The following is a 22,897-nucleotide window of genomic DNA, read 5'->3' on the forward strand; positions in this document are numbered from 1 at the left end:
TGTATTTGCTTGCTTCTCTACAAATACGGGGGCCCACATCCCCAATCTCTTTCACTCTCATTTTCCAATATAAAAAAGTCTCAATCCATCGCAATTATTACCTCTCCATTTATTCATAACCCGTAGACCAAACACGCCCTCCCCCGAAGACCCGAAAGAGCTCGGCGTCCAATCCCTCTTTCTCTCTCTCTTCCGCAGCAAGGAAAACGAGGGGGGAGAAGCTGGACTTCGTCTTTCTCTCAGTGAAGCTTTCAGTGAGCTGGGGTGGTGCAGCTTCTTCTTCGGGGGTACTGTGCTTCGAGATCTGTTGGTGGGTTAGGGTTTGTATGGGGGGTTCTTGAAGTTGGAGCTTGTGGATTAGGGATTTCTGGGAGGTTTTTTGGAGGGGTTGGTGGGAGAAGAAGATCTGGTGCGCATGAGGCTGAGAGTGGCTGTGTTCTGTATTGGCACTGACTTCGGATGATATTTGGGGAGGGTGTTGGTGAGATTCTCTGGTTTCTTTTTGGGTGGTTCGGTGGGTGGGTGGGTGGGTGGGGGGGAGGTGGGGGGGAGAGAGGGGGGTTTGATGTTTTTTTATGTTTGCATGACGAATGTGGTTTGGATAGTGGATAGTTGAAATCTTGTTGGGGATAAGGGCGGGTTTTAGTAGGTGAAAAGAAGTGCATTTTTTGTTGTTTTTTTTTTGGGTTTTGAAGAATGAGACACTCTTCTTCGTCGGGGCTTAATCAACAGACTCAGGAAGGTGAGCTCTTCATTTTCCGCAACTTTGGTTTATTTTTTTCGGCTGAATTTTGTAATTTCTGTAAGCGTTTGTATCTTGTGTCTTTCTTCATTGTTAAGATTGAAAGTGATCGAGCCCACATTCTTTGTATTGGTTGCAATCGTTAGTGAGCCCACTTTCCACTTATCCATTACCATTTTCCTTGCCAACTTGTATGTTGGGGTTTGGGTTGAAATGGGTATATGCACTTGAGGCGTTTGAACAATTAGAAAAGAGCAAATGAGCTTCATCCATTTGTCATAGTTCTTAGTGATATATTTTTGGTAGTTCTTGAGGCATTTGTATGTTCTTTCACATTGGTCATGCTAAAGTATTTCATGTGCGTGTGCATTTTCCTGCTTGTTTATGGTTTAGTTGGAAGCGATTGAGTTTAGTTTCTGTGTATATATGTTACTTACCAATTGAGAATGAGGGGAAAGCTTGTGCTGATTGAAGCCACATTCCATCTGTTTATTATTAATATTTTCCTGCCAATCTGTATGCTGGAGTTTGGGAATAAACGGGTGGATAAACTTGAGGCATGAACCATGGAAGAACCAAATAGTTCCATGTCTTTATCACAGATACTCTATTTTTGTAGCCTTGACTTCCAGTGCTGTGTTCTTAGCTTGTCCATTTGAGATGTATAAAATTTGATGCTACAAATGTTATGTCATGCGTATTGATGCAAGCATGGAAAATTTGTGCAGGAGAGAAGAAATGTTTGAATTCGGAGCTATGGCATGCATGTGCAGGCCCTTTGGTGTCACTGCCTCCTGTAGGAAGCCGGGTGGTCTACTTTACACAGGGTCACAGTGAGCAGGTTAGTGCACGGGGACCAATGTGTTATATGCTGTTGAACTAGGGTATGCATTATTACCTTCTGATAGATATATGTTGGGTTTGCTAGTCCAGAAAATAGGATATATGTTGGGTTTGTTACCTTCTTTTCTCTCTAATTGGGGGTCTGTCTTGTATACTTCTTATTTCTCGTATGCTTCCTTTGTACTTGGGTTGCACCCCTTCTGCTTTCTATTGAAATTGATGTACTTATATATATATATAGGAGCCTCTGTTTTTTTTAAGGAACTGGTCTTGTTACCATTATCTAATTATGCCCGTAATGGCTCAATTGTACACCATGTAGCACCAAGGAGTGGGCAGCAGAGCATGTAGAGCTGGTGAGATACTGAAATTCAATTCAAACTCGAGGTAGTTTTCTTAAAAGGATAGTAAGAGCACAAAGAGGGATGCTTTGTGGGTTGGGGGTTTGTGGAGATTGGTGGTGGAAGCTAAATATGAGAGCATGTGGGAGGGTGGTACTCCAATGCAGTGAACGGGTCCTATGGGGTGTGGGTGTGGAAAAACAGTAGGAGGGGATGGGGGGATTTTTCCAGATCTGTGAGAATGGGCTTAAGATTCGATTTTGGTATGACGTATTGTGTGGAGATCAAACCCTAATGGAAGCTTTTCCGATTTTATATACTATTGCCCGTTTTAAGGAGGCCTTGGTGGCAAACCATATTTTGTTGGCGAACAACATTTGTTAGTGAAATATCACCTTTATCAAACCCCATACATGATTGAGAGTTTGGTGGTCACTATTTCTTCAACTTCTTGTACTCTATCAGGTTGAACAGAGGGGGTGAGGATAGAATCCATTGGTTCCCATCTAAAAGGCTGACATTCAAGATATTTTTATCATGCTCTTAGCCCCCTGCTAGTGTTTCTTTCCCTTGGAGGAGTATATGGAAAAATAAGGCACCTACAAGAGTGGCTTTCTTTGTATTGACAACAACATTAGGAAGGATTCTGACCTTGAATAATCTAAGAAAGAGGCACTTAATAGTGATGGATTGGTGTTGCATGTGCAGGAACAACGAGAAATCCATCGATCATCTTTTGCACCATTGCATAGTTACTAGAGAGTTATGGGTATGGGTTTTTCGCCTTTTTGGGGTAGAGTGGGTAATGCCCAATCAAGTGGTGGAGTTATTGGCTAGTTGGAGTGGCCGGTTTGGTAGTCATTGTTACTTAGAAGCTTGGAGGATGGCCCCCCCATTGCGTGATGTGGTGCATCTAGAATGGACACAATTCCCGTAACTTTGAAGACTGTGGGAGAATGGTGATAGCTTTAAAAGATTTATTCTTAAAGACTTTCTATAGGTGGATGGTTGCTATCAATAGTTAATAATTCTCACTTTGCAAGCTTTGTTAAGTTTCTAGATATGTACTCCTTTCCCTTTCCCTTTCCCTGAGCGGGTGTTTCTCTTATATACTCCATTTTTCTTGGGTTGTGTCCTTATGCACTTTAATAAGATTGATTTACTTAAAAAAAATATCTTTTTTTTGATAAGTAAAGCAAAAAATTAAAAAAAAAATATCTTAAGAAGGAATTCATTCGTTGAATTCCAAATTTATTGACTTATGATGTGAATGATCTATAATTTATTATAGTTTTTAGCTATGTTTGGTAATATGAAGGGGGAGGGGGAAGGAGAGGAAAGCGAAGGGAAAGGTACCTTACTTTGAAGTTTGGTTGATTAGGGAATATTGGAGAGGAAGGAAAAAGATGTAGTGGGTCCCATGATGATTGTACAATGTGAACACTCGTTCTCTCAACTCTTCCCTTCATTTTTTTGATAAGTATTGTTATGCATATCAAAAAGCACAGAGGGGCGAAACCCCAATATACCTGAAGTATACAATAGAACGCCAAAAAAACAAAAAGAGAAACCCCAAGAAAGAGAAATGCCAAGACACCCACAACAAAACCCTAAACTCTCAACATAACCCTGCCTTTACCCCAGCTTGAGCCGCTGCCTCTAGCATCAAAGTTAATGGATCATTTTAAATTTTTAAGTTCCCTTTTCCTCTTTGGTTTAGAAGATCAGTAGCAGAAAACAGCTCCAGAAGCCTTTTCTCATCACCCCCAAAAGACAACCCTAGAGTGGGAGTGGCTCCCATTGCACTAACAACAGCCTCGGAGTAGCCATCCTCCCCCACCTCTCCATTCTCTCCATCTCCTGTCCCAATCAAAACACTCCCCTTCAACGATTCACCCACCTCATAAGTAGAACGAGGGGAATTCTTCCCAATTTGGGAAGAAACATGATGGTGGGCTTGGAGGGAAAGGGAATCCCTGCATTTATTTTTCCACCCCGAACAAAGGGAGGAAACACCCATTCCTCACAACTTTTTCCCCTCCACCCTCTTCCTTTTGTTTCCTTTGTCTACCCCAATCCAACATTATGTGGGTTGCTGTTTCCAATGAATTGCTTATGTATATATGTTCTGTTGTAAGTTTCAGTTAGCGTCTAACTTTTAGGTATTGCCTTTAAAGTCATTGTCTTGCTGCTTATATATCTTATAAAACTTGTGAATATGAATGTGGTTGCTTCAACAACTAACGCTCCCAGCACATAGATATCTCTTAAATATGGCGGGCTAAGAATATTTGGTGGGCTAAGGTTCCTTTGAAGGACGCTATTTTTGATTGGTTGATGGCTCTAGGAAATATCCTTACCATGGACAGCTTAGGAAGCGGCATGTTATTGTGGCCGATAGGTGTTGTTTGTGTAAGAATAATGGAGAGTCCGTGGACTATCTTCTTCTCCATTGTGAGGTATTTTATGCGTTATAAAATGCTTTTTTCAGTCACTTTGGGCTCTCTTGGGTTATGTGTAGACGAGTAGTTGACTGGTTTGCTTGCTGGTGGACTGTTGGTAGCACTTGGATTGCTACTGTGAGTGGAAGATGCTGCCTTCATGCCTTTTGTGGTGTCTTTGTAGGGAAATGAATGATATGTTTTGAGAACCGTGAGAGGACATTGAAGGAGCTTGAATCTTTTTTTTTTTTTTTTTTTTTTTGGATAAGTAATAAACCAATCACATTAAAAGCGTAAGGCGTCCCTAAAGGAGCTTGAATCTTTTTTCTTCAATGCTCTTTCTTTGGACAGCTGCATTTGTATCTCTTTTAGTTAGGTGCTTTCTTTTGTATATTTCCTGTATACCTAGGGTGCTTTACGCTTTTAATATGATCTTGATTACTTATATATAAAAAAAGAAGAAGATATCTCTTAAATATTCCATATTTTCTTCATTCCTAATTTTCCATTGTTCTGTCTGTTGCCTGAGCAGGTTGCTGCCTCAACCAACAAAGAAGTGGATGCACATATTCCCAATTACCCTAACTTGCCCCCACAACTTATTTGTCAGCTTCACAATGTGACCATGCATGTAAGTCTAGATCTGTTCGTTACATCTGCTTTAAACATTTTTGTGGGCTGCTCCTTCAACTGTGTGATGTACAGGCTGATGTGGAGACAGATGAAGTATATGCTCAAATGACCTTGCAACCGCTGAGTCCGGTACTACACTTCTCCTTATCTGGAATTATGAGAGTACTAGTTTTGTTCTATCTTTCATGTTGTAACATAAACTATTTTGTAGCAAGAGCAAAAAGAAGTATACCTACTGCCTGCAGAATTGGGTACTCCCAGCAAACAGCCAAGCAACTATTTCTGTAAAACATTAACTGCAAGTGATACTAGCACTCATGGAGGATTCTCTGTTCCTCGTCGGGCTGCTGAAAAAGTTTTTCCTCCTCTTGTAGGTGACATTTCCCCCTTCTCTGATTTTCATGTACCAATTGTTTTTATTCATTATTTTTTTTTTCTTTTTTTTTTCCTTCAGGACTACACGCTGCAGCCTCCAGCTCAAGAATTAATTGCAAGGGATCTTCATGATAATGAATGGAAGTTCAGACATATATTTCGAGGTAGTTTTCTCAAATATGCCTTTGTTCAAAAATCTATTAGTGTTCCCTGAATTATATATGTTCAAACTTGCATTGTTTGTCTATCGTCTCACTTTATTATTGTTTATGCTGCTTCCTTTCCACATTCGTTTTTCCTAAGTTTCATGATATCATTTCTCTGGCTATGAAAGGGGATTATTATCAGTGACAGCTGTTGTGTTCCATAAATTGTGTTCTAAGGTTCTAACAACAAAAAATTTACAAAGAATAATCTTTTTTTTTTTTTTTGATAAGTACAAAGAGTAATCTTTTTACTGGTATGAGCACTATCCATTGGTTTTACTGTCTACAATAATGTTTTTGGGATTTGAAATTATGAAGTAACGGCCATTCTACTTCTTTTACCATTCTGATTGCTGTGTTCAATTGGCATCATTTGAAGTGTGGCTGCATTGGCTTGTTTGTATTGTTTTTTTCTTTTTCTTTTTTTCAACGTAGTTGTCCTACCCTTGGTTCGTTGAATCCTAGTCAACCTTGGTTATTAGCTAGAAACCTAGAATTTGTGAGTACCTTCATCTATGGTTATAATTATATTATTGAGTATACTTCTTTTGTGAAATAGTTAACGAGAGGAGAACATGGTGAAATAGTTAACTTTCTTCACAGGTATCAAATCCTATTGTTGGCTTCGAATCCATCATGTGGGCTTAGATGTTCCTATCTCATTTATACTTCCTGTACTAGAGTTGTTCCCCTTTGCACTTTTAATGAAATTGAATTATTTATAAAAAAAAACTTCTGGTTCTACCATGCTCAACATTCTTCCTGAATTAATGTGCCATTTGATTTACAAAAACAGTTTCTGTGCTTTTTCCCTTTTAACAAAAAGAAAAATCTAATAGCAAAGAACAGGCTATCACCCTTCTTCAATGACCTATTTTTTTTTTTGGGTTAAAAGTAATTTTTTGTCCCAAAGGGGAGGGGGAAGGGGAGATTTAAAGTGATCTCCGCTTCATGAGGCATGGTCCCTAGCCGATTAAGCTACCCGTTGGGTACAGTTACATATGCCTTTGGTTGATGAATTCTTACACTTACCTCCAAACAGTTAAATCCAATAACTGAGTCAGGTCTTGGATGGTTGACTTTGGGTTGCTTGTTTGTGTTGCAAAATCCTATTAACAGCTAGACCAAACTAAAAGGGGAATGAATCCTTTCCTTCTATTCCTGTTCAATCTATATCTCTCTCCGTCTCTTTGTCTCTCCCTCGTGTCACTGCATATAGGGAGTCATAAAGTGATGTCTATTGTCAAAGATGTGGAGAAGTTGGGTTACAAATCTAGCAGAGAGAAAAAAGAAAAAAAGAAAAAAGGAAACTGATAGCAGTGATGAAGCAACTGAACCACATTCATAGCTAGTAAATTACTCCACTCTTCCTGCAGTCTCTTCTCTTGCTATGTTCTTGCACACAAGATGAAAAGAGGTGGCTTTTCTTATTTAAATATCTGTTTGATGGATCAGAGGTTTCTTTGGTGCCCAAATGAATTGTTTGCAATCTTCACATTCTACTGGATTTTTTTACTATCATGGTAGAAAGGTGAGAGATGTTTCTGTTGTCGATCTTGACTGAATAAGACTTTCTTTCAATTATACTTGGATATGACTGCGCCAGTGCGAATGCTTAAAAAGCGATGGGATGTTGCTAGAGATTCTTTGTTTCAGTTGGATAATGACTTCAAAGCTAACTGATCAATTTTTATGTTATTATGAGGAAAGTGTGCATTCTCTGCCCAAATTAAGCAGATAATTATCTTCGAAAGATATAGTTCCAGCTTCTAATTAGTCTTTCTTGTTTACTATTGCAGGGCAGCCCAAGAGGCATCTTCTTACCACGGGATGGAGTGTGTTTGTGAGTGCAAAGAGACTTGTTGCTGGCGATTCAGTCCTTTTCATCTGGTAAAAATATCACTGATCCGCCATTGATTTGTTCTTTTGTGTTTTTGTTTTCAATTTTTTTTGGTAATCGAGACTTCTGTTGAGTCAAGCAGTGTGAGGTGATTCAATAACTGTACAGTCCTTGCTAGAAATGGTGCTGGGTATGAAATCTGCATTTTACCTGGTAGAAAAAAAAAAAAAAAAAAAAAAAAAAAAACATTATTATGAGGGTTTGGGTTAGAAGTATTGTGCATGTTATAAGAATGTAATTTTTTTAAAGTAATTCAGTCTCTTTTTTTTTTTTTGATAAGTAATGTTGTATATATCAAAAATGCATAAGGCGCCCCTAAGTACACGGTCTTATTAAAAAGCACAAAGGGACATAACTTAAGTATGCTAAAAGTATACAAGAGAGAATTGGGGAGAACTATAAATTCTAGAAAACTAGAAAAAAACGATGATTGTTGTGAGAGAGATCTGAATATAAAAGTTCATTCAGAGCAATTACCCAAATCTGATTAGAGAATGTAATTAGATCTCTTTTGTAATTCAATCACTGCATGTGCCATGTATGTGGTGCTCCCAGAGTGGCCATCTTCTCTTATTGTCCCATTTTTGATGTATTGAAAGAGTAATTATAAGATGAAATTCTGTAAATGTGTTCACTTCCATCAGGAATGAAAAAAATCAACTGCTACTGGGCATCCGGCGAGCGAATCGTCCACAGACTTTCATGCCTTCATCAGTTTTGTCAAGTGATAGCATGCATATTGGTCTTCTTGCTGCTGCAGCTCATGCAGCTGCCACAAATAGCCGCTTTACTATATTTTATAACCCAAGGTGGAGTATTTGTGAATCTTACAGGTTAGATAGGTTACTATATTCATCTTATTGATTCTCATTGCCTTTATTGCAGGGCTAGTCCATCAGAGTTTGTCATACCCCTGGCCAAGTATGTAAAAGCAGTCTACCACACAAGGGTTTCTGTGGGCATGCGATTTAGAATGCTGTTTGAAACAGAAGAGTCAAGTGTGCGACGGTAGGTCTCAATTCTCTTTTTGATTTACATAATGCTTATTGATAAATGTAATTCAAGGTAGCTGTCATAGAGATACTTGAACAAAAAAAGTTAGTCTTCATATAGACAGCAAAGTATTGAAGATGTTAATGCATTCAGAATGTAGTGCGAGACATTGAATCCATTAATTTGGGCATTCCACTTTTCTGACTCTATTTTTGAGTTGGGGTGTCCTCTGTTTTGTGACTTTGTTATCCTGACCAATCTTCCACAACTGCCCCTATGGTTGATGGAAGTCCAGGAAATTTATTTACTTGAAATTTGACAGAGCAAACGATGAAGCGTATTGATGTTATATGAAGCAATAATCAATGTTCTTACATACTAGTGAAAAAGGAGCCAGGATAACTTTCTATAATGGTTCCTTTTTGGTTTTTTGGCTTTTGACATGTAAAGAACAAAGTTAGCCTTCGAAGTTATATGAAGCAATAATCAATGTTCTTCCATACTAGTGAAAAAGGAGCCAGGATAACTTTCTATAATGGTTCCTTTTTGGTTTTTTGGCTTTTGACATGTAAAGAACAAAGTTAGCCTTCGAATAGACTCTAAAGATTTTAATGCATCCTGAAAGTATTGTGCTGGCATTGGATCCAATAATTGAGTGCTCTACTTTTCTTTACACTTTTTAAGTTGTGGTGGTCTCTCTCATGGTGCTACCCTTCTCTGTTTAACTTCTCCTGTGGTTGACGAAGTCGGGAAATATATTTACTTTAAATTTTACAGAGTAAACAAAAAGCTTCTTGATGTTACATGACGTGGTACTAGCACTATTTTGATGTAATCTTTTAGGAGTAAGTCATCGAATTGCTTGGATATATAATAATCACATCCTTCTTACAAAGTGCTATTGTTTCATTAAGAAATAGAGTTCCTTTTCTGTTTGCAATCCCAGGCTAATTTATTTTAGAATGGTTTTTGGTAGCCTGGAATACTGATGTTACTTATTATTCTGGTTCAATTTTTTTTCTTCTATGAACTCTTTTTAAGCATAAATACTGGCTTATCAAGTAAGAGGGTAACGAAACTGACAGGTTCCTATCTTGTGGGATGAAGTATTGGTTTTTTTTTTTTAATTTTTTTTTTTCAAATTTCTAATGATTAGATTCCAATTGGTTCTTTTAATAATTGCTCTTAATGTCACTATACCATGGGAGTATGCATCACTTTCCAAGTTCCAGTTAATGCTCCTGTTACACTTACCAATCTGATACGTTGTTCATCTAATTTCTGGTTTGGCTGTGCCTGGAGAAAACTATGGTTTGAGGTAAATAAGATTTTTTTTCGTTGTCTTCTGTTGGTAATGTAATGCTGTAGTGTATTGTTCTGTTGGATTATTTTTATTTTTCTTCCTCCCTTTGGCTTTCCTTTCAATAATTTTGTTAATGTTAGTGGCAGATGCTTCCTGTACCTGCTAGATGCTTTCACTCAGTTCAAATTTTATGTAAATATAAATTTTAAATCTATATGAACAAACTAAATATCATTGGATATTGTGCGCTATAGGATTGGCTTTTTTACTTTTGTCCTCTTTTCTTTCATTCCATTAAATTCACGTACTCTGAAGTTCCAGTTGCAAATTTAACTTGGTAGGTCCTTCTACTCACTCGACTATAGTTTTGTTCAGGTATATGGGTACTATAACCGGAATCAGTGATTTAGACCCTGTTCGCTGGCCAAATTCACATTGGCGCTCTGTGAAGGTTGGTTGAAGCATTTGGTGATTTGGATGATCATAACTGTGAAATATTGCTTATATATTTTCTGAATTTTTGCACAAAATTTGGTTCTATTTTCAACATTGTAATAGAAGTGTGTTTTCCACTTTTTTTCTTCCGAATGCAGGTTGGATGGGATGAATCTACTGCAGGGGAGAGGCAGCCGAGAGTCTCATTGTGGGAGATTGAACCATTAACAACATTCCCAATGTACCCTTCCCCATTTCCCCTGAGACTGAAGCGACCATGGCCGTCAGGGCTACCCCCTTTCCACGGTTTGATTGGGTTACTTATTTGAAGCTGGAAAAGACACATGATATATTCTTGACTTATATCTCTGATTCTTTTAGTGTTTATCCTGAATCTCTTTAGCATGTGTACTTACAGGTCTCAAAGACGGTGATATGAACATTAATTCTCAACTAATGTGGCTCCAAGGTGGGATTGGAGATCAGGGAATTCAATCTTTGAACTTCCAAGGGTTTGGTGTTACACCCTGGATGCAGCCAAGGCTTGATACTTCTGCGCCAGGTCTACAACCAGATCTATACCAAGCCGTAGCAGCTGCTGCACTTCAGGATTTGAGGACAGTGGATCCTTCCAAATGTTCTTCTCAATCTTTCCTGCAGCTCCAGCAATCTCAGAATGTCTCCAATGGGCCTGCCTTGACTCAGAGGCAGATGTTACAGCACTCCCAATCACAAAATAACTTTCTTCAGAGCTTCCAAGAAAATCAGGCCCCCACCCAAGGTCAGCTTCTGCAACAACCATTGCAGCGGTACCACCCATATAATGATCAGCGGCAGCAGCAGCAACTTCAACAGTCCCAGCAATTGCACCATTTGTCTGTCCAGCAGCAGATCCCAAATGTCATCTCTGCTCTATCTAATTTTGCACCCACCCAGTCACATGCTTCATCTCTGCAGCCCATCTCTTCACAATGCCAGCAGCAGAGCTTTCCTGACCCTGTTGGGAACCCTATTTCCACATCTGGTGTATCTCCTATGCACAGTATATTAGGTTCATTATCCCAAGATGGAGCATCCCATTTACTTAACTTTAATGTATCCAACACTGCAATCTCTTCTTCTTCCATGTTACCCAAGCAAATTGTAGTTGAGCCTCGCCTTCCATCTGGAGCTGCCGAGTGTGTAGTGCCTCAGGTGGGACAGTTGGGAACTTCTCAGTCACATGTCTCTGAACTTGCTACTTTGCCTCCATTTCCTGGGAGGGAGTACTCTGCATACCAAGGTGCTACTGATCCACAAAGCAATCTTTTGTTTGGGGTCAATATTGATTCCTCGATGCTGCAAAATGGGATGCCAAACCTGAGAAATATTGGCAGTGAAAATGATTCATTGTCTATGCCATTTGCTGCTTCAAATTTTACAAGTGCTGCAGGCACTGATTTTCCACTAAATTCGGACATGACAACTTCAAGTTGTATAGATGAATCAGGTTTCTTGCAGTCTTCAGAAAATGTGGACCAAGTAAATCCATCTACCGGAACCTTTGTGAAGGTAACGGAATGTTCATCTTCTTTTGCAAGCATTTGTCGTAGCCTATTATATTATACATAGGTCATGTATCTGGGAGTCTTCCTGTTGGTAATGGGTGACTTATTGTCTACTTATTAAGTTTTCTCGCTGTAGAAGTTGTTGCAGATGCAGATCCTATGGCAATCTTTTCCCCTTAAACTTTCTTCTGGGTTTGTCTCCTTGTGTCTTCCAGAAGCTTTTCGTTAGGGTTGCCCTTAATTTCTGACATCAATTTCTTGGCTTCTAAATGCTTCCAATGTAATAAATTATCTGCTTTCTTTACAAATAAAATTTTTCTAGAGGATGGTACCTGTACCAGCTGATTGCAATATTTATGATATCTTCTATTGAAACATGACCTAGCTCAGTTATTTCTTTCAACTGAAAAGTCTATTTGTACCGTGATGTGCATAATTTACTGCCAAATGGATGATTGTCTGTGTGCTCATTGATGTCATAAATTTTTTGTCCAAATTATAGTGGCCATTACTTTTTACTGTGGTTCTATTATGCAATGCTGGATTAAGGCAAATAGTTTTTGGTCGTTCATAAGTGGTGTAATTTCAACAGGTTCACAAGTCAGGGTCCTTTGGGAGGTCACTGGATATTTCCAAATTCAGCAGCTATGATGAGCTGCGCAGTGAGCTCGCTCGCATGTTTGGCCTTGAAGGCCAATTAGAGGACCCACAGAGATCAGGCTGGCAGCTTGTATTCGTTGACCGGGAGAATGATGTTCTTCTCCTGGGTGATGACCCTTGGCAGTAAGTCACAAACTATACTCTCATTTTCTTATGTTTTCATAATTCTAATACAAAGCTATCTATTTTTTCATTCTCTCTGATTTTCTTGAATTGTTGTTCTTATGATTGTTACACATTAATTGTTGATAACTGCCTGTGAGTATGGTGCTTGAACCATTTAAAGGATATTCTTCTTTGTTGTCAAAACGAAATATTAGGGACAGCTTACATATGAAATTCTTAGTTTCTAGCTCTCTTTTTATATGATGCTTTGACGAATCATACATCTTTGATGACTGGGGGCATGTATTTTGCTAATTGGAGAATGTAGGATAACTTATATCATCTTGTTTGTTGGAGTGCTATCATGACACAAATTAACTAGCCAATTCAAGTTTGCGGTTTGATCAATTTTCCTTGGCTGGATTTATTTGACCGAATGAATACATTTTGTTATGACTACATGCATATTTGGTGGTATCTGATTAAAAAATCAGTTATCTGCTTATTCCAGTAAGTGGAATAAGCAAATCTATGGCTCGATGATTGGTTGGCATTACACTTGCTTCCAATTTCTTGTGCATAAATTGATGTGTAGTGTGCAGAAAAAAGTTTTTTTTTTTTTTTTTTTGGGGGGGGGGGGTGGGGTTGTAAGACACCTCAGAGGCACATAGGACAACAAAACACTAAATGCATGAGTTTAAAAGCCTTTATTAAACATATATGCGGAAAGTTAAAGGTCTAAACATAGCATAATAAGTGTTTGAAAAGTTTCCTCTTCATGTCCTTGGGCACTTATTGAACATAAGTGAATCTTAAATCATGACATGAAATGAAATCCCCCATCTAAGCTGCGTCCGACCTCTTACTACGTCTCAACCTGACCTGGAAACAAAACGAATGAGCAAAAAAGCTCAATGAATAATATTCTCAACCAATTTAAAACCGATTGGTTAAAACATTTTTCTGTGAAAAACCTTGATACAACATTTAAATGTTAGTGCTGTTCTAACTTATTTTTGGTTTTGATTTAGTTAATATTTACTTTTTTTGCCTGCAGGGAGTTTGTAAACAATGTATGGTATATAAAAATACTCTCTCCACTTGAAGTGCAACAAATGGGCAGAGAAGGCATCAACCCTGGAAGTTCTGCTAAACTCTCTAATGGCAGCAATCATTGTGATGACTTTGTGAGCCGACAGGGCTTGAGGAATTCAAGCAATGGGATTGCATCTATGGGGCCTCTTGACTACTAAGGCAAATGCTTTGAAAATAGAGTCAAGAATTAGCGGCTAATGAAATTTTAAAAATATCAGGTACTGTTTCTTCTGAGAAGTGTATTAAAACTTGTATATCAGTTATTGTTGTATATTACATAATAGGACACTTTGTTTCTGTGTCAACCACGATAGTGCTTAGTACAAGATGTATTGTTTAGGTGGATCAAATCTTAATGGTAGCAGATTGCTTGCTATATTATGTTGTAGTTTATTAGAGGAGATTAAAGACATCATGACATTTAAGGAAGAGCTAAGCATTTAGTTTTGTCTCATTTGATTTGTTATACATTTTGAAGTTAACTTTGAAGACTGAAAGTAACATGGTGAGTTTCATTTCTCTTATTTCAAATTGAGTTTTATACATCCGGATATTATTTAATGTTTTACATCATTCTTTTGAATCTGTTGGTTTATCACATGCATTAAAGCCCTTGTATAAGATAAGATTAATGACACCATAGCATTTAACTGAGTGCAAAACTTACTTAGGGCATGTTTGGGATTGCGTTTGAAATGCCTAAAAGTGCTTTTAACACTCAAAAAGTCAATTTAAAGAAAAAAGTATTCGTTTGGTAAACAAATTTAAAAATGCTTTTAAGGGTTCAAAAAGTCTAAAAATGACAAAAAAAAAAAAAAAACCACTTTTGGCAAAAGTTTGAAAATGAAACTTTTGCCTTAAAGCTCTTTTTGACTTAAAAGTTTTATTTCTCAAACGCAATTTCAAATAGACTCTTAGGCTCATTTCTGATTGATTCAGCTTAAAATATTTTCTAAAAAATGTTTTTTTTTTTTTTTTTTGTATTTTTCGGTGTTTGGTGGCACTGAAAATATTTTTGGGTTGACCAAAAAGTTTCTTTAGTTTTGAAAAAAGGTTTATATTTTTAAATTTTGTAAACTATTTTTCGAGTTTTGAGTTTTTTTTTCTCAAATCGCCTGGTCACTGTAGTTTGTTGAACGTCCGCTGAAGGTTTTCTGAACTTGTTGACTGTTTTTTTACCATCGCTCATTTTTCATTTGAGCCAAATCTCTCCAGAAAAAATATTACACCGCCTAACTACTGGTAAATTTTACTATCTTATTTGAGAGCTTGAATTTAAAATTTTTATAATTTTAAATTTGATTGGTGTCGAGGTGGATTGTGTACCTACAAATTATGAAAATTTCCTTGCCGACAACTATGAATTCATGGTCAGACTGGCAAGACCTAAAACACCACCAACCTCCATCTGCTACAGGGTACACCGTACACCGTACAGCAACACACCTCTCACCTCACCCTCGTCGCCTAACCACAGCAAAACGCCACTTCCATCTTTGGTCAAACATGACCCAGGAACCCAAATTCCATTACTGAAAAGCAGCAGCATGGAAGAAATGAATAATATTGTTTGGTGGATGAAATCAGCAATGGCCTCAAGCTGCCTTTCTGGGAAGAAAGGTAGAAGGCATTAGAAGCCCGCTGGCCCTAAAGGGCTGAAGGGACTCCGACACTCAAGTTCGTATGGGGTGTTGTGATGGAGAGCTCTGTGGTGAGGATAAAATATTATTGACAGTGTGGTAGGTCTAAGATTTGTGTACGGGCTTTATATACCGACATATAGAGCCTTCTAGAGTCCTCTAGAGTTTGCTGGGGAAGTCATAGTGTTTCGGATCGAGTCATAGAACGGCAAGGCTTGATCTGGGGTGTGGGCCTTCTTCTTAGATGGGTATTTACTGGATCCTCCAGGAGTCTCCCAATTCTCTTGAATGATTAGTAATTTCATCCATGAGAATTTTGAAATGTGTCTTTGGGCCCGCGGCTAGGCCTTTGATGGATTTTCTTGTGGCGAGGTATACGAGTGCTCCAAATATAAGATCATAAAATGAAAAATTCTCCAAGGACTTCAATTCAATTTGTTTAATTTCTCTTTTATTTGAACAAAGGAACCATTACAGGGCCTTGTCACCAATTATATCGACCCAAAATTCAACGCATGCTCGATATAAAATCACTTTTTTTTTTTTTTTTTTTTAGTTTCTCTCGCTCGCATACTACAATAACTTGAGTCAACTATTTGAGTACGGTTAGAAATCACATTTTATCTTTTAATGTTGAAGTGTCCGTCCAAATCAACTCTTGGATCAGTTCGTGTAAAAAAAAAAAATCATGGTTAGTTGAGACTGTCATTTTAGTATTATATATAACATTACTCTGACCATTAAGAAATACCAATTTTTTTAAAGAAAATAACTTCTATCATAAACTCACTCTTTTACAACCTCTAATAGGAGTTTGACGTGTCAACTTGAGACACCAAATAGAATAAACATGAAAACACCGGATGTTTGGAACAAACTAAACCCATTGTTTATCATTGAAAAAAAGTGGCATTGTTGCTCATTCAACAAAAACCACCAGATCCACATACATCCGCCTCCTCCACTGAACACTGCCTTCGAAATTAGTTGAAGGTGACCGCATCACCCTGCCCTACCTATGTAAGCATGATTTACTAATGATTTCTTCTTCCAACGGCCCACTACAAGTAACCCATTTTCACACACACTCTCTCTCTAGACAATTGACAAATTTTTTTGTTGAAAAATGCTACTAGTAGGATCTGTCACTTTTTTTATTATCCTAGAGTGACCGTAATTTTTAAAATTATTATTAAATTTTAATTAAATAATAATTTTAAAAGTCACATTATTTTTATAAAATAAAATAACATTAATATTTTTTTAGTTAAAAGCTAGAGGAAAAAACTTATTTGTTATAATAGGTACCAAAACTCATAGCAGCTCTTATTGTTAAAATTAGAAATTCGAATCTTCATATATTTTATGATATGTCAAAACTAGTAGACTAGACAATCTTTTCTTTTCTTTTTTCTTTTTTTTTTTTTCCCGCGTCTGCCACCGCATGCGTGTATATATATATATATATATATATATAAAAAGGTCATGCGAATCCAATCCAAGAAGAAAAAAAGAAAGGGAAGAAAAGACAAAGGTCCAGTGATGAGGTAGGTTGCACGTGCTAATCTAACTCAGCAGGTGGAAACATGAATCCCAACTGTACACTGTTGACTGTACCGCACGGACAGCAGTCAGTTAAAAGAAACATCTTTATGTGGGCCCCGCATCTTCATGTCTCCTCCGAGAATGCCCATGTCGCTTGTTGCCTCGGAAACAGTAGCGGCTTGCTCGGAAGGAAAGTTCCCTTTTCAATTGAATTTCCACATCATTCCCTGTTTTTCGGGACCAAAAAAATAATAATAATATACTACTAATTAATGCTAATAATATTAAAATGCTGAATACTCTCTGACTCTGTTTACCAAATCAATGCACTTTGAAAGAAAAGAAAAAAAAAAATTCAACAATTTTTTTTTTTTTTTTTTTTTTTCACATGTTCAGATAATAATGGATAGGAGATTCGATCTAGTAACCTTTATTTCATAAAGCGTGATCTTCAATTGATTGAGCTACCCCTTAAATTGGTGTGAAGGAAATTTTCTTTAATCTATTCTAATAAGTGACAAATATAAATTCAATGTGTTTGGATTTTTCAAAAATCTCAATGTTTGAGTTTCTAGGTTAATGACTGTTAAAAATATTAAATAAAACATATAAGATATGGCATTTGAGAATTAGGATCCTCTCCATTTCATTTGAACTGAAGAATATCCAGTTAGTTATAGTGGAGAAGTATTTTTGTCCCATCAAAAATCAGTTTAGACTGGAGAGGAATTTCCTCTAAATTAGTTTAGAAGAAATTGTTGTCAAAAAAAAAAAAAAAAAAAAAAGACACAGTAATGCTACATATTCCACTTTTATTTTACCCACATTTCATTGGATTAATATCTTAGTGCCTATCAGTTTTAGATCAAGTCTTGTTAAAATAAAAATAAAAATAAAAATTCAAGAGCTAATAAAAACTGTTACATTAGCTCAATAAGATAAAAGTGTACTATATAGCATTAGTAAAAAAAAAAAATTTTAAAAAAAAAATGATGGACATTGCCATTACCATCTTGAAATGCTATTTCTCTATCTCTCATCTATCTCTTTTTTTTGCAAACCCATTATTAGATCTGTAAAACTCTCATAATTTGAAAAGATATATGTTATAATGCAATAAAAAGATCATTTTTTACTCATAAAAGTCTTAAGTGGCAAAAGGTCATAGGTCCATCAGTGAGTGAGGCCACAACAACTATAATGGGGTCTATGACTTCTTGCCATCTTAGACTTTAATAGGCAAAAACTAATCTTTTTATTACACTATAGCATTTTCTCATTTGAAAAAGAGACGAATAAGAAAATGAGGAACACGAGGTCTCGTTCCCATAAAGCCAATGAAATGGGGTTAGGAACACTGCTTATAATAATAATAAAAGATTCAAAAACTGTCACACCTTTAAGTCTTAATATAGGGGTTAGGAACATTATTTATAATAAAAATAATAATAAAGATTCAAAAACTTGCACATCTTTAAGTCTTAATATAGAGGTTAGTTTTAGCTACAAGTCAAACCCCCACACATGCACATGAATAAAACTGGTTGGTAGCTGACCTGAGTAATGGGAAGAGTAGTTCAATTCTTCAATCCTTCATTGGGGATGTATATTAATAATACCATATCCCATTTCAGCTCTCAGAGATTCAAAATTATCCGCTCTACTTGTTTCCTACACCAAATTAGACTGCTCAAGTAGTGGGGGCAAGGCCGTTGGGTTAACAAAAATGGGCGCCGCAGAGTACCAGCCGCTGCTACTCGGCCTCGACTCGCATTCCCGGATTCCCGACTTGTCGTCCATCGCAATTGAAGAGTTCTTGGAGCACCAGCCGGTGGCCGTCCGATGGTGGCCGCGTTTAGTCGGGTGGGAGTCCAGGCTCCTCTGGCTTCTATCAGGCTCATCCATTATTGTCTCCATCTTCAATTACATGCTTAGCTTTGTCACCCTCATGTTCACTGGCCATTTGGGCGCGCTCGAGCTAGCTGGGGCATCAATAGCCAGCGTCGGAATTCAAGGTCTTGCTTACGGGATTATGGTATGCTTTCTACTCTGTACACTATTATACAACTGTGATATAAATTGGAATAACATGACAGTAAAAAGTTAAAAACTGATTTTCATTGCCACGCGTCGACAGTTGGGCATGGCCAGTGCTGTGCAGACAGTGTGCGGACAAGCATACGGGGCGAAGAAGCTAGCGGCAATGGGCATCATATGCCAGAGAGCAATCATTCTGCACCTGGGAGCAGCAGTGATCCTCACCTTCCTCTATTGGTTCTCTGGCCCAATCCTTGTGGCCATTGGGCAGTCGGAGAGCATAGCTGAGCAAGGAGAGATTTTTGCACGCGGCTTGATACCCCAGCTTTATGCATTTGCAATAAGCTGCCCAATGCAGAGGTTTCTGCAAGCACAGAACATTGTGAATCCTCTGGCATACATGTCTGTGGGAGTGTTCTTGCTGCACACTCTGCTCACATGGCTGGTTGTTTATGTTTTGGATTATGGCCTTTTGGGGGCTGCTCTCACACTAAGCTTCTCTTGGTGGATTCTTGTCGTTCTCAATGGACTTTACATTCTTTTGAGCCCCTCTTGCAAGGAAACATGGACTGGTTTCTCCATGAAAGCCTTCAAAGGAATTTGGCCTTATTTCAAGCTCACTGTAGCTTCTGCTGTCATGTTGTGGTATGTTACAAACATTTAATTTGCCTCTCTTTCTCTCTCTCTCTCTCTCTCTCTTTTTCTCTGTAGATTCTAATAGTTATCATGATGTGTTTTAATATAGTTTGGAGATATGGTACAACCAAGGATTAGTACTCATATCAGGGCTCCTCCCTAACCCCACAATCTCACTAGACTCCATTTCTATTTGGTATGTCAAATCTTATCTCTCCTCTGTTTTTTGTTTTGAGTAATCATATTTAACAGACCGTTATACGATTGCCATACAACTAGAATGACGTGGCAGCAAAAATTAGCTTTACCTTGTATAACAGTCTACTAAATTACATTACTCATGTTTTTGTTTTGCTTTCCTTTTTGCAAACATTGTAAACTAACTTGACAAAGTTGTAATGTGCATATAATTCAGCATGAATTACTTGAACTGGGACATGCAATTTATGTTGGGCCTTAGTGCTGCAGCCAGGTTTGTGACACAATATATAGAATTTCCATATATATATATATATTGCTCTTTTGCTTGTTCTATTGAACATAAGTAATACAATTACAAAGTAAAAAATAATGGGTTTCTGTTGGATCTGGCAGTGTTCGAGTGAGTAATGAGCTTGGGGCAGGGCATCCAAGGGTTGCAAAATTTTCAGTAGTGGTGGTGAATGCAACCAGCATCCTGATTAGCATAGTTTTCAGTGCAATTGTTCTCATCTTCCAAGTTGGATTGAGCAAACTCTTTACAAGTGACACTGAGGTTATTGCGGCAGTCTCTAGTTTGACTCCATTGCTTGCCGTTTCTGTTTTCTTGAATGGCATTCAACCTATACTCTCAGGTATTATTTAATAACATGCTATCCTCTCTCGCAGCAGATGAAATGAAATAAGAGAAAATGTTATTTAGTAGACTGAAATGACGTGACAGTAAAAATTATTATTTATTTACATTTGCTTTGAAATTTCAGGTGTGGCGATTGGGAGCGGATGGCAAGGTGTGGTGGCTTATGTTAACCTTGCCACTTACTATATTATTGGTCTTCCAATTGGATGTGTTCTTGGCTTCAAAACCAGTCTAGGAGTGGCAGTAAGTCCAATCTCTAGCTTCCTCTCTCTCTCTCTCACTATCACTTAAATCGTAATGGGATGGGTGTTAAATCACCACTTGTTCCAAAAACACGGATAAAAATAAATAAATTTAATTATTTAATCAATATCTAACGACGGAATGGTGGCGGGATTTGTCAGGGAATTTGGTGGGGCATGATCATTGGAGTTCTTTTGCAAACGGTAACTCTAATTATTCTTACCGCCAGAACAAATTGGAATGCTGAGGTAATTAATTTATTTTCATTTAGGTATCTGTAACGTAACTATATATATCAGAGTTTTGTTCTTGACTTTACCGGGTGTTTTCTCTTATATAGTTCTTGAGTGCTTCGGTTGCGCCCATTGCGCTATTTCAATGAACCTACATTCCCTATAAAAAGAATGCAAATATCAGATTTGGATTGCATTTGACATGTTTTTCTATAATGTTTTTGTAGGTTGTAAGAGCTGCTGAAAGATTGAAGAAATCTGCAGATGAAGAGAATTTAGACTTGGTGGTTGACATATAAAGCAACAGCACTGGGAGGAGACACCAAAAGGCAAAGAGCATGTGCTGAGCAAAAGTAGAGAGATGAGTTTTAGGCAAAGCTAATCGTAGGAAATTCTGTTCTTTTCGAAATTAGTTTTAGGGTTTCCTCTTTTTGCACAATTTTTTTTTATGAGTTACTTACGAAAGAAAAAAAGGTCAACTTGTGTCAAATATATCTTACAAGGATTAAGATCATTTACAAGGACCAAGGTCCTCTGGAGTTCCTAAGCAAAATGAAGGATCAAGATTATGCCATCTCATCAATCCGTTAATATACAACCCTATGATAACGATTAAAACAATGAACACACAAATGTCAACTGTCACAGATATCCCTAGGGTGGTGTAAAAAATTCTGAAAAATGGCCCACCCTACCGATTTGATTGGGTCGAGGTTCTACTACTACTCTCAAGACAAACATGTTTTTAATGTATTTTTTTTTTTTTTTCTAATTAAAGAATATGAGAGGACGACCAATTGTGGTTATTCTACCTATGAAAGTTGCTTAGGAAGACCTAAAGGCATAAACGGTGAAGAACTGTAGGTTAGGTGGCTAACACTAATCAAGAGTAAATGATTTCCATGTCAGGTTTCGAACTCATTCCCTGATGCATGCCTAATCACATGGGAATTGCCTTGATATCAATGAACCACTGCCACCGATGGTAAAAAAAAAAAAATGCTTACCATCGGTGGCAGTGGTTCATTGATATCAAGGCAATTCTCATGTGATTAGGCTACCGATGGTGAGCATTATTTGCAAGCATTCATTACCTTTTTTTTTTTCACTTTGACAAAACAAATGTTTTCACGAAATTTTCCAATTTATTTCATTAATGGTGGCATATAATCGACTCCAAGGGAAAAACATCTAGGCATACAGAATCAATGATGATACAATCAGGGGAAAAAGAAAAACGAAAAGTTGGATACTTTTTTCCCTTTTGTGTAAAACCACATAATATCCTTATCTAGTGAGCCCTATGGTTTATTCATCAGAGAAAGTAAGGATGAGTATGAAAAAGGCTTTGTATGGTTTGAAACAATTATTGTAAGAGTGGTTTAGGAAATTTTTGAATTGAAACGTATCAGAATTGGATCAGGCTTAGGTGCTGTTATGTTTTTTTTTTTACAGCACCTATGCTTTAGTTCTTTTAAGGGCTTGGATTCAATTTTCATTATTTTATGAAAAGGAGAGAGAGAAAGCCAAATTGAATCCTGGCCCTTAAAAGAACTACAACATAAGTGCTGTAAAAAAAAAAAAAATTAAAGTACCTAAGCCAAATCCATCATAATTGGGTCTCAACAAATGCCAAACAAACTGTTAGATGTATATTTTTCTAGAAGGGATATTGTGATGTCTTCCTATTCCATTCTTTTTTTTTTTTGAATGTGATGTCTTCCTATTCTAGAAACATGTTGAGGTATCCCTAATGAGCTGTGTGAGTGTTTTATTATTATCCAGAACATTGTGCAAAAACTTGAACATATATTGAAGAAAGGAATGTCTAATTAAGAGAGGGCTATAATGATAAAACCCATTGTTCAAATTAAAATCCCAATTAATTTTCCTTCTAAAACTCAAAGCTACTTTTTAAATTTGAGGGGAGTGCTAAATCTATAGGATTATTTTTTATATTTGTCCCCATTATTATCATTGAGGATTTTCTTGCCTATCTTAGCACATTCACCTACCATTCTACTCTAGAGTCTAAATACCACCATTGACTCATTGGGCATTCCCAATGGGTAATGTATTTGGGGTTTGTATTTAAAATGGCTAATT

At 37.3% G+C, this 22,897-nt stretch overlaps 2 protein-coding genes across 3 annotated transcripts; both read left to right on the forward strand.

Moving 5' to 3' along the window:
• The first annotated feature begins 562 nt into the window (after positions 1 to 562).
• Positions 563 to 14,073, forward strand: LOC132180366 (auxin response factor 6). Of its 2 annotated transcripts, XM_059593162.2 has the most exons (14): positions 564 to 742; positions 1,471 to 1,583; positions 4,900 to 4,998; positions 5,073 to 5,129; positions 5,212 to 5,370; positions 5,455 to 5,539; positions 7,381 to 7,471; positions 8,126 to 8,290; positions 8,367 to 8,489; positions 10,153 to 10,228; positions 10,371 to 10,518; positions 10,631 to 11,763; positions 12,352 to 12,542; positions 13,582 to 14,073. In XM_059593162.2, the coding sequence occupies exons 1-14, from the start codon at positions 697 to 699 to the stop codon at positions 13,775 to 13,777; spliced, it is 2,682 nt and encodes an 893-aa protein (XP_059449145.2). In that variant the 5' UTR covers positions 564 to 696; the 3' UTR covers positions 13,778 to 14,073. The 2 variants fall into 2 exon arrangements, with proteins under 2 accessions (XP_088373023.1, XP_059449145.2); XM_088516897.1 differs by having other exon boundaries at positions 563 to 742; positions 5,212 to 5,539.
• Positions 14,074 to 18,433: 4,360 nt separating this feature from the next.
• On the forward strand, positions 18,434 to 21,305 carry TT12 (MATE efflux family protein). The gene is made up of 8 exons (XM_059594005.2): positions 18,434 to 18,839; positions 18,942 to 19,486; positions 19,587 to 19,673; positions 19,893 to 19,949; positions 20,072 to 20,310; positions 20,440 to 20,558; positions 20,720 to 20,806; positions 21,019 to 21,305. The coding sequence occupies exons 1-8, from the start codon at positions 18,531 to 18,533 to the stop codon at positions 21,088 to 21,090; spliced, it is 1,515 nt and encodes a 504-aa protein (XP_059449988.2). The 5' UTR covers positions 18,434 to 18,530; the 3' UTR covers positions 21,091 to 21,305.
• Positions 21,306 to 22,897: the final 1,592 nt, after the last annotated feature.

This window comes from Corylus avellana, chromosome 5 (genome assembly GCF_965113065.1).
Source record: "Corylus avellana chromosome 5, dhCorAvel1.hap1.2, whole genome shotgun sequence".
Taxonomy (NCBI): domain Eukaryota; kingdom Viridiplantae; phylum Streptophyta; class Magnoliopsida; order Fagales; family Betulaceae; genus Corylus; species Corylus avellana.